The sequence below is a fragment of the Toxorhynchites rutilus genome, chromosome 3 (assembly GCF_029784135.1).
Source record: "Toxorhynchites rutilus septentrionalis strain SRP chromosome 3, ASM2978413v1, whole genome shotgun sequence".
In the NCBI taxonomy this organism is placed as follows: domain Eukaryota; kingdom Metazoa; phylum Arthropoda; class Insecta; order Diptera; family Culicidae; genus Toxorhynchites; species Toxorhynchites rutilus.
This window is the reverse complement of record NC_073746.1, coordinates 179868357-179880910: the sequence shown is the minus strand read 5'-3', so window position 1 is coordinate 179880910 and position 12554 is coordinate 179868357. Positions and strand designations below refer to the sequence as shown.

Genomic DNA, 12554 nt, shown 5'->3' with positions numbered 1-12554 from the left:
TCACCTGTCCAGCTGCAGCTTTTTGCAACGCTTCTGCGAGTGTTTTCTCGGCAGTTTTCGTCCTTTCGACGAGTCCATCGTGCTCCTTCATAGCTCGTCCCAAGAGAGATATTATACCCGACACCCTGGTCTTGATCTCTTTATGCACGTTGGGTTTGTCCTGCACGAATGTGTCTAGTTCTTTGACCCTTATCATGATCGTGTTCAGAATGCTTTCTCCAGTCAACCCTCCTTCCTGGGTTAACCTACCGCTGGACTTTGGCAGGAACAGGGGATTGATCCCCCGACTTTGCTGGGTCTCGGGTATTCCTCCATTACTGCCACTAGGACCTGGTGTTACCACTTGTTTCAGTATTGGCGATCGCAGCAGCTTTTTACTACCAGCGAACGCGTTGGCTTGGTCTCCTGTATCCATCATACTGTTTCTTCGTTCTTCGTTGGTTCTGTTAGTTGTCTCCATTTTGGTTGGGTCCCAATTCCGGGCCGCTATCTCCGCTCGTTGTACATAATCGCATTTTTGTGATCCCATGGTTATCTATGCAAGCAGTGAGGCCATGCAGGGGTTGACACGGTCCTTCATGGGGACCGTGTTCAGAGCCGGATCAGCGCAAGTCAGGAATGTGACATCTGATGCCTAGTACCTAGTGCCTGAGCCTAGACGAGCATCGAACGTACCCGAAAACTAGCCAAGTTGTAACCGGGACGGGGGCAACCGCACTATTACCCCACCCGCCGTTTCAAGAAGGTGTCACCCTTCCTTACTCAGGGAGCAGAATAGCACGACTGTCAGCCTTTAGTGTCGCACGTTGTCCGTTTCCATGTCATACCAGTGTGTCGTAATCAGGATCTTACTGGCGTCGATCCTGATGTGCTCGGCACTCCTCTCGCTGCTCCTGTACACGGTATTTCCCCCGTGCATTCTCCATAGGCTTAACCGCGCCCTTACTCGCGTTGTCACCCGATTAGTCGCCTTCTACGACATATATATATATATATATATATATATATATATATATATATATATATATATATATATATATATATGTATATACTAGCTGCCCCGGCAAACGTTGTTCTGCCATATAAATTATTGTTAGTGAATATGTCACCATCCGCTTCAGAAACGGGTCGATTTTGTTGCGATTCAGCAGCGATTCACATGCGTCGATACGGTCAAAGATGTTTTTTTGCGTCAACGTGTGTGGCACCCATACATCGAGCTTCTTTGTGAATCCAAGCTTCTTCAAATGGTTAATAACAGTTTGATGACTTATCCCCAGCTCTTGGCTGATGCTACGGCTGCTACTATGCCGGTCTTTCTCGGCATATTCAGCGATTTTGTCGTAATTTTCGACGACAGGCCTTCCGGAGCGTGGCGCATCTTCGACGACCTCTACACCAGAACGAAAACGTTGAAACCATCGTTGTGCGGTGGAAATGGAAACTGTATCGGGTCCATAAACTGCACAAATTTTATTGGCAGCTTGAGATGCAGTTTTGCCTTTGTCATAGTAGTACTGTAAAATATGTCGGATTTTCTCTTTATTTTGCTCCATATTTGCGACACTATAACTTACGAACGACTTAACCAAACAAAACACTATCAAGGACTATATTACGATTATTTTTTTTTTTTTTTTCAAAATTGCATCAAAATGTATATCAAATGAAAGGGCTTGACTATTAGAGCACAGTTATCTAGCAAAAATGCAAATCCAAAATGGGCCACGTCAGATTTCCATTACCTATCGTTAGTTGTTTCGTTACATGCCCCACGATTTTATTTTAGTCTCATCAATGCCCTAGATTAATGAAGAAGGGGTGTGATAATTACTAACTGCTACTTGCCTAATTATTTTCTAGCTTTTAGTACATCATCTGTATTGTTATTATGTTGAATCATAATGAAACCGTTGAACTTGAAAAGTGTTTTTAATTATTTTTAAGTTTTTAGTACATTATTTGAATCATTAGTATATTTCTCTACAATAAAACCATTCATCAATTTCATCAAAATTTTGGATTTCCATTTTTCATGAATAACCGTGTTCTACTAGTCAATCTCTTTCGATTGATACCCATATTGATGGGGTTCTGAGAGAATATGTAATCCGCCATTTTGTAGCGGCCGCCATTTTGGATTTACATTTTTCATAAATTTCTGTATTTTACTAATCAAGTCCCTTCATTTGATACCCATATTGATAAGATTTTGAAAATATATATAAATGGCGCCATCTTGTAGTAGTAATCTTGTGAAAATACAAGAAATAATTGAATTAATGAAAAACTTTTGTACCAAACCCGTTTCCACTTAGCCCCGCTACTTATGACGCACCCGTTAATAAGTTCTACAATAATTAATAAATAATTTCTCTCAAAGAATTGCAAGAAAACAGGTGTCTGGATTTAAAAGCAAAAGTGTACGGATTTCAAAGCATGATTAAAAAAGTGTCCGGATATAAAATCACGACACGATGAAAGAAATTTCAAATAACATGATTTTGTGGAGTTCTGTGATTCATAACATAGGTGAAGGCCTTATAATTCCATAGGAACGCTAATTTTTAGTGCTATGATATGTCAATATTTTTTTGTAGTTGAAGTTATATTCGTAAGCGCTTAAGCGTCCGGATTTCGATGCATTACTATATACGAAACAAATTAAAACCAACGAACATCAACACTACTTGTTACAACGAATAGGGTTGTCCAAAAAAAAAGTCAAGATGGCTGATTGTCGCGTAATTGTGTATCGGGAGAAAATTAGGTTCGAATAAATAATTAACTCTGTAGAAATGAATACCAGAGTGGCATCTAACATTGGTTTATATGTTCCATGAAGCATTTCTATGTTATTGTACATCTAAAGTTGGCTCTATAACTGAATGCTACAGTAAATTGGTGCTAATTTTTTTTTCTGCTAATAAATTATTATCTATTCCACGATTTCAGTCACACAGTTTTCTATCGATAAATAAAAAATCTATTTTGTAGCGTCTGTACACCCGGGAATGCTAGTGCTTGTTGGGACTGTCAACATGTTGCATTGCATCAAGTATAAAATTTCAATCGAAAGTTGTTGGCTAATCGCGTCAAGGCTTCCGCTGCATCTATTTCATCCTTCTGGTGCATACCCAACTCGAGCGAATTCGGTGTCGGGTGTTGGTTTGGATGTGGCGACTGGTTATTGGTAGGATCAAATCGTTTCTTCGACGAGGACGGTTTGCTGTAATTAAGTTTACAATGGAAGACCAAGGTACTGGAATGAAAAGGTTGCTCCCTTACCACGATTGATCCCAATCAATGTAATTGTTTTTCGACGGGGTAAATTTGGCAGTGCTTTCAAGCCATTTCGAGAGGGATGGTGGTCCACGGATTTCACATCCAACTTGACTGCAGGGTGCAGCGACCTGTGTGTGGGTTGCTAGCTGCTGGAACGGACTTGAACACGACAAATGTTCATTGTTCGGTTCAGGTTTTACTTCGCTCAGATCTCGGAGATACTTTTCCATTATGCTGTTTTTGTACTTGTTAGTGCTTTTCTGGATGAAGGCCGGCGAAACAGTTGTACTGGGGGTTAGATAGAATGTACCATTTTCCCCCTGGAAGGCATTCGGGAAACTGGCTGCTATAACCGAACTTGTGTTCATGTTGAAATCTGGTAAGCCTTCTTCGGTAGTAGAAGTGATCTGGAATGGAAGAGAAAATTGAAGCATTTAGGAATATTTATTTTATCGTTTAGAAGGGGTGTAGATAAGACGGACAGCTGTCGAATTAAATAGTTGACTATGGAATTTCATATTTATGTTGATGAGTACCCCTCTACATGTTATTCTAAGATATTTGAACCACTCTATACCAACGAAGAGTGGGAAATGTGAACAAAAACTGGAAATCATAAATGATTCTGCGTGAGTCAACCGTCGGCAGCGGTTGTGTGGGAAGCTTTTGACCAATCACAACAGTTACGGTCGTAAACCTCGAAACTGAAAGAATATCGATCTCATTCAGGGCCATATTTGACGGGACCGAGCCTCAGTTTATAAATTTGTCTTCTTCGAATGTGTCCATCGCCTAACTCAACCATATAATACGACTTTCTTGGCCTTCGACGGTAACGAAACCGTGCATCCACTTTGAAAAACTCAATAATAACGTGCAGCAACTCTGTCCTTTACCTCGAAGTACCGTGCATCATTCTCCTCTTCAAGCTTAATATTTATAACGGATCGAGTTATAGTATAACCTCGATAATCCGCTGGCGAAGAATTGACAACTGGCTCATCTTCAGAGTCACGTGAACTATGGAAAGGCTCAATCCACCGCAGCCCTCGCTTCAACCGTTTTCAGCAGTAAGAACCAAATAGTAGTAGCAGACGCTAGTTTAACATCGATACTTCAGTATGGAGATCCAGCCTAGGCGGCAGCGCTAAAAACAAGCACAATCGAACGCTGCTGAACAGAGCGTGCAGGTTTATGGCTTTAGGATGCTGAGTGCCTACCGGACCATATCTCTGGTAGCTAAATGAGTTATCGCCGTAATGACCACCATCGAAATCATTCTGGCCGTGGACAGTGTGTGTATTAAATAGTGAACCGGGAGCGGTCACGAAAAATAATTTAACGGTCAATGGACTCATTGGCTGATTCCCAATTTAGTGGACAGAATACAAGACAAGGTTAACTTCCAACTGACGCAATTTTTGTTGAGTCACCTTCGGCAGGGCCCAACATTTTCGAAGACGAAAGATGAAAATCGACTCTCTTCTCAGTCGCTTCGCTTCGAGTAAGACTACTTCAATAAGCCGTGAAGTTCATTTAACGGTGAAAAATTAAACGAACACGGACCGTCGTATAGCAGATAGCGACTAATAGGCCCGAAAGACTTTTGATTAATGTTGACAGCATGCTGGAAGCAACAAAAAATCATTTCCAATTGAATACGAAGACCGATGGCTTCATAGTCCCCTGACTATCCTCAGTTGAATATGACTTTGCCGAGACCTGACGTGCTTAGTGTACCTACGCAACGAAATTTTAAGGGGGTCTAGGGGTTTAGTGAGTATAAATCCCACACTCTCTAGTCAACATGTCTTTTGAAGACATCCATCTCCTTCCCAAAAATTACCATTATATACTACACAATCGTTGGGCGAATGAAGCATGAAAATTCATACCTGAAAGCATTGCGCCTGACCGGGTATTCCGAGCATTGGGTGAGCAGTCGTCCTTGGTGTATAACAGTGATCGAAGAAATCATTCTCCGAGTAGTTTCCCGGTGTTTCGTCTTCCGACGTCTCGCTGCTACTATGTTCTACGAATTTCATATAGCTCACGGACCCATTCGTATTGTTGTTGCCGTACGTTGCAAATCGCTGCTTCAGGTATCCCGGCGGGGTAGATCCTGATCTCTGGGAGTCATTATCATTCTCGCCCCAGATGCTATCACCAGAGCATATGCTGAATTGCTCCACGTTGCCCTTTGCATTGGTGTTATAGTTCTTGATCAGGATTCCCCATGTTTTCTTCGCTGGATCATGGCCTGAGTTTTTGAGCTTTCTACGCCAGTTAGCGAACCAGTTGCAAATTTGTGTATACGTCAATCCGGTCTCGCATGCGAGCTGTTTTTTCTCCTCTCGGTTTGGATAGGGATTCTCGCGTCTTCGGACAAGCCAGTCCTTCAGCATACGCTTGATTTCCGGGGTAAACAGCCTCTTGACTGGTCGGTGAATATCACCAGGTGGCCAAGCTTTCCTACAGTGTTCCGAGAAAATGAGAACAAAAAAGCAATCATTAGAGAGGAATCATTCCGTTGAGAGGGTTTCATTCTCAAAGGTCAACAAAATCAACTGCAAACAAAAACAAGTATCTAACTGCAGAGCAACCTGTTTCGATGTGTCGGTGGTTGTTTCACCGTATGATTCCATGTGTATTGGATAAGATTGTGAAGTTCACGCACGCGCATGGTAAAAACAACGATGTTTTTTCTCGTGTTTACAGTTCCGTGACATACCAATATTACTAAAGCGTTGCTCAGACTGTTGAAAAAACATGCCAAGTTACATGAAACATGTTGGTTTAGATGTTAGTCTAAAATTAAAACAGGTCAAACAGATGAAGCATTATTAGTTTCAGCATTGGTGAAAACAAGAGTGAACGGTTGTCTTTGTCTTCGCTGTTTTTAACTAACCTACTTCTTTTTCGGTTTCTAACAGGTCGAGTTGATTTTTCCATGATGGTTTAAATTTTCTGCAAATGTAGCTTTGTGGGGGGAGAAACGGAAACAGTTTATATTACGAGCGAATCACATCATTTTGCTATCTATCAATATTGGGCCCTGTTATCGATTTACTCCATCTTTTGAAATACTTCATAGGACAATCGAGGGACATAGCTCGTATTGAACTATTTTCCACTAACGCTGGAAATGCCAAAAAGACTTAGATTCAATTGAATCGAATAGAACGAATAGAAGACAACTGCCGTATCCATATGACGAAAATACGATCGCAGAAAAACACGGAATATCAGTTTTTCTTCTTGGGGGCGACGAGGTGGTGGTTATAGATAGAATCATTGCCACCGTCATTCGTAGCAGTTTTTCTTGTTGAAATGTCGGCCATCTTTGAACTGTGAAAATTTTCGTTAATCACTTTCATATTAATAATGTAATTTTGATTCCAAAAAAACTATTTCAAAGATCACTGGGACAATGAAAACAATGCTGAGCTGCGTGCTCAACATCGGAACGTGGGAGTTTCGGAATAACACTTTGGGATGTTTACGCAATCAGGAATGTCAGAGTGAAAACATGGTCATGTTAACATTCTGTTACTCAACAACTTCCCCTGTTTTTTCGATTAGAAGGGTAAAACTGTACGCTTTTCTGAAGTTCAATATTTTTAGGTTGCCTGAGGACTTACCATCAGACGTTTCCTCTTGAATTTTAATTGCACATACCTCTGTTCAAGTAACGGACACCTCTCCTATGAGAATGTCCGTGAATACCTATGAGAAACTTCAAATTGTATTTTTGGACATCCAATTACACTGCTTTTGACGGATAGTACTTTTATTTTTTTTTGCTTGCTCAATTGTTCTCAGGAAATGGTTTCGAGTTCGAACACCTTCTATCAGCGAGTTTCAACTATGAATGACCATCCCGGCGTGTACTGTTTCGGATTCATCCTCGCGAGGAGAGTGTCTCACGATCATCTACGGAGGCATCGATGACCATTCTATCTTAGATGTTTGCGTGTGTTTTTTGTTAATGACGATCGTCTAGCGCGAAAATAAAGATATTTTCATCACAGCGCACACGGATTTGTTGTCGTTGATGATTGTATCAATCAGCTGTGGTGACTTCGGAAGCTGTTGAGAGCATCGGAAATGTTATTGCCAAAGTGCGGAGAGAATGTCTCTATCTGGGAATGAATGTTTTTGCTAGTTTTTTTTCACTGTTTGCCTCTAATCCAATTTGTTTTCGAATTTGTTATTATCGAGTATAAAGTGAGTTTGAGTATGGAATATGTACGTGTTTCTAGTACATTGATTATATTCAGAAGAATGTATGAGAGTCATAGACATCATGTCTCATGCCTTATTTCAAGCGTTACATGAAAAGCTGCATTTTTATAATCCAGATTATGTGTTACCGTGTATATGTGTATATGTGTATATCAACCGCATATACATAATATTTGTTGATCTTATTATTTATTACATTTTACATTTTACATTTTACATTTTACATTTTACATTTTACATTTTACATTTTACATTTTACATTTTACATTTTACATTTTACATTTTACATTTTACATTTTACATTTTACATTTTACATTTTACATTTTACATTTTACATTTTACATTTTACATTTTACATTTTACATTTTACATTTTACATTTTACATTTTACATTTTACATTTTACATTTTACATTTTACATTTTACATTTTACATTTTACATTTTACATTTTACATTTTACATTTTACATTTTACATTTTACATTTTACATTTTACATTTTACATTTTACATTTTACATTTTACATTTTACATTTTACATTTTACATTTTACATTTTACATTTTACATTTTACATTTTACATTTTACATTTTACATTTTACATTTTACATTTTACATTTTACATTTTACATTTTACATTTTACATTTTACATTTTACATTTTACATTTTACATTTTACATTTTACATTTTACATTTTACATTTTACATTTTACATTTTACATTTTACATTTTACATTTTACATTTTACATTTTACATTTTACATTTTACATTTTACATTTTACATTTTACATTTTACATTTTACATTTTACATTTTACATTTTACATTTTACATTTTACATTTTACATTTTACATTTTACATTTTACATTTTACATTTTACATTTTACATTTTACATTTTACATTTTACAGTTTACATTTTACATTTTACATTTTACATTTTACATTTTACATTTTACATTTTACATTTTACATTTTACATTTTACATTTTACATTTTACATTTTACATTTTACATTTTACATTTGCATGAAACGCCACGATTTACTGTTTTTTAAAAAAAATTAAAAATTGACTTTTTGGCATTCGGTCGGTTTTTTGTCTGAGAGTTCCAGACAGTCGATTTTTGATTTAAGGGGGTATTCTAGTGTAGAGACACGAATTTCGGACGTTTTCTCGAACTCCGTAAAAATGAAACAAAGAATATTTTTACTATCCATTATATCATTATTCGTTTATCTATCTTTCTACAATAAAACAAAAATAGGACGGAAAAAAAAATATTCATAATTAGAATAGTTACATGCTGGTGAAGTGAGGGTGTTCAAAAAAAAGTTGTGCCATGGCGTACACGATTCCAGTCCTTCTGGTTATCTGAAACAAAAAAATCGAACAGATTCTGAATCAGTAAAGATGTCGCTATGGCATGAACCTCGGACAAGTCAAAAACATGGGTTTTAACAAAATGGCGGCCGTTTGAAAACAAAAATGCTGTTTAAAACGTTTTTTTTTGCGTTTACCGATTTTTTAAAAATAGTAAAATTAAAAAGTTATAATTTTTTTTATTGGTTCATGCGATAGAGAGATGTATGCAGATTATTTTCATATAAATTTGACATAAATCGGTTCAGTAGAACTTGAGATATCGTGTACGCCAGTTAGAAAAAAACTAGTTCCGAGAGAAACGCGTTTGAAGTTCATTGTGATGGCCGTAACAGGTTAGATACCACATCACTAAGATGGCTCTAACTAGGTAAATAATAGGATTTTCGATAAGTCCTTTCTAGAGTATATTCTTGAATGCCTAAACTACAGAAATATGGTAAAAAAAATTCGATTTTTTCAGATTTCTAGACTAGAATACCCCCTTAAAAAAATCCGAGAAATCAGAAGGTCTCAACGCTTCATGCAATTTGAACACATTTGGCAACAATTTTTTGGAAACCCCGAATTGGGTGATTTTACGGTTAAAAAAATACAAATTTGACGTCTTTGCGACACTAGTGAATAGCTGAAGTCCGATTGAGCTGAAATTTTGCATAGGGTAATTGGCACTCTAATGCTCATCCAAGAATGTAAATGAAAACTCACACCAATCACTGCGAAAGGCGAGTAGATTGAGGGATCTTGTAAAAGGATCAAAAAGTCAGGATTTGTGGAAGAATCGCGAGAATTCCGCGGTTTGAAAATAACATTTGTTTCGGTAAATATTGTTTTCCTGGAATCGAAAAGCAAACGCAAATTGTTCTGAGGATGTAGTGTATCTGTTCCGTCCTAACGGAAGCGAAAAACCCCCGTCGTATGCCACACCACCAACGAAGAAATTACGCACCACAGCAGAGAAAATTAACAACAACGCAATTCGCGCTCGCAATAAAAGCGAGGTGCACTGCCCGAAAATCATCACTTTAACACCGACCACCGCGACAACAACATCACAGAAAAGCAGCAACACCAAACGAAGAAGCAGCCGAACACCGAAGAAACAACAGTTGTAGAGATAGAAAGAAATATACGTATTAGAGTAAAAGTTTTCTTCCATCTTTCTTCTCTGCAATCATTCCGGAAGAGTATTTAGCCTTTCTCAAGGCTTCCGATCCAGCGAATCAACCCGCATCCGACCATGATCCCCGACGAGAGCTCCACCCGTTCAGCCAATTGGTCCCGAGCTCAGAAGTTCCCGAAAATACAGTCCACCGCAACCTAGTCTTTGTTCCCAGACTGAACAGTATCCGTCCATTTCGACCTGATGTGTGGAAGAGGCAGGAGTGCAATTTAAAATTATGTCATGGTGTGTTCTTTGGAGTATTTTTTGACGTAGAACTACGTCTTTCGGGAAGGGTGCCAAATCAGAAAACAGGTCACGTTTTTATGAAATAAAGTTAATAGCTATTTCCACAGCGAACGGATTCTGATGATTTGCATACCGAGCGAATTGTAAATTCTCTAAGATTTGTTTGATATGCTATACAATTCCCTAATCCCTATACGTTTCAAATTAATGAAAACTGGATGGACTCTCATTTTCCCATATAAAGGGTGTGTCACATCAAATTGCATCACGGAAAAAACGCTGTAGAAATTCGCCCAGTAGACCGATCCTTTTGAAAATTTTAGACAGTAAAATAAAAACTATTAAACAACTTTTGGCATTTTCTTTTTATTCATACTTCGAGCCCAAGCCCGTATGCTCGCACCTTCCTCTTTACCCCGTCCATAAGGTTCTGTACAACGTCAGGTTGTAGTTTTTTTTGAACAGAAATCCATTTTCTCCTGAAGTCCGTCTCCGATTTGACAACTTTTGGGTTCTTCCGGAGGGCCTGCTTCATAATCGCCCAATATTTCTCTATTGGGCGAAGCTCCGGCGCGTTGGGCGGGTTCATTTCCTTTGGCACGAAGGTGACCCCGTTGGCTTCGTACCGCTCCAACACGTCCTTTGAATAGTGACACGAAGCGAGATCCGGCCAGAAGATGGTCGGGCCCTCGTGCTGCTTCAATAGTGGTAGTAAGCGCTTCTGTAGGCACTCCTTAAGGTAAACCTGCCCGTTTACCGTGCCGGTCATCACGAAGGGGGCGCTCCGCTTTCCGCAAGAGCAGATCGCTTGCCACACCATGTACTTTTTGGCAAACTTGGATAGTTTCTACTTGCGAATCTCCTCCGGAACGCTGAATTTGTCCTCTGCGGAGAAAAACAACAGGCCCGGCAGCTGACGAAAGTCCGCTTTGACGTAGGTTTCGCCGTCCATTACCAGGCAATGCGGCTTCGTCAGCATTTCGGTGTACACCTTCCGGGCTCGCGTCTTCCCCACCATGTTTTGCCTTTCGTCGCGGTTAGGAGCCTTCTGAACCTTGTATGTACGCAGGCCCTCCCGCTGCTTAGTCCGCTGGACGAATGAACTTGACAAATTCAGCTTATTGGCGACATCCCGGACCGAACTTCTCGGATCACGTCTAAACTGCTTAACTACGCGCTTGTGAACTTTTTCACTGACGGAGCATCCATTTTTGCCGTTCTTCACCTTCCGGTCGATGATTAGGTTCTCGAAGTATCGTTTTAGTACTCTGCTGACCGTGGATTGGACGATTCCCAGCATCTTACCGATGTCCCGATGTGACAACTCCGGATTCTCCAAATGAGTGCGCAGGATTAATTCACGACGCTCTTTTTCGTTCGACGACATTTTTCCAAATTTACGAAAAATTGACAGTGAAGCATGGCCAACGTGAGCTATACACTCTTATCTGATTATAAGCGAAAGCTGAAGATATAATTCCTAAAAAATTTAATTTCTACAGCGTTTTTTCCGTGATGCAATTTGATGTGACACACCCTTTATTTGTTCTGCCGATTTGTGTGCTTCCCGTTCCCGTACCGTTAATAATGAGCAACTAATACATACGTTTCTGCTCGTCTCCAACTTATTTGGTATAAATAAGCCATCCACGATTTGAACCCACACCACTTCTCGTTTGGTGGTCATCTGAGCAATATCATTGCTGGCGAACATCGAGCAAGAATGGATTATTATTATTATCATTATTATTTTATTTATTTCATCCGATGTTACATGGTCTTAATGAATATTATCTTATTCTAATTTCTTCGGAGCCTTGTGCGAAACTGAGCTGAGTGTTCGTTGAATTCATAAAGATTAAACACGGCATTGAAACTGTCGGAGTGTAACAATCATCAACACTTACGGACCACCCTGTGTCGAAATACGGTGAATACAAAACATTCCACATATCGGGCAGCACTTTTTCGCTCGTCAGAGAAGCCAGTTTCTTTACATATCATCCATATTTTTTCATTCCAAAACTACATGTGCTCGAGTCAAGTTCGTCCGAATAAATATACTTTTATTCTTTATACCGCGTGTGTTGCTATAACGATAAGCGTGTTTTCCCACTGTTCTTCATTCTCCCACAGGTTATGGGCCCAGTGGATGATTGAAATTTCGAAAAGTTCGCGTTTTCGGAAGTTGTGCGTTTTATTCAGTGTGTTTTTCGCGATACAGTTTGGTA

At 39.1% G+C, this 12554-nt stretch overlaps 1 protein-coding gene across 3 annotated transcripts; it reads right to left on the bottom strand.

Moving 5' to 3' along the window:
* Positions 1-1710: 1710 nt before the first annotated feature.
* LOC129777538 (uncharacterized) lies at positions 1711-7165 on the bottom strand. 3 transcript variants are annotated; one of them, XM_055783855.1, is made up of 5 exons: positions 6927-7165; positions 6194-6264; positions 5181-5757; positions 3289-3692; positions 1711-3229 (listed from the first exon to the last, which is right to left on the bottom strand). In XM_055783855.1, exons 2-5 carry the CDS (start codon positions 6235-6237, stop codon positions 3055-3057), a joined length of 1200 nt encoding a protein of 399 aa, XP_055639830.1. In that variant the 5' UTR covers positions 6238-6264; positions 6927-7165; the 3' UTR covers positions 1711-3054. The 3 variants fall into 3 exon arrangements, with proteins under 3 accessions (XP_055639830.1, XP_055639831.1, XP_055639829.1); XM_055783854.1 differs by having other exon boundaries at positions 1712-3229; positions 6964-7165; XM_055783856.1 differs by lacking the exon at positions 6194-6264 and having other exon boundaries at positions 6964-7165.
* Positions 7166-12554: the final 5389 nt, after the last annotated feature.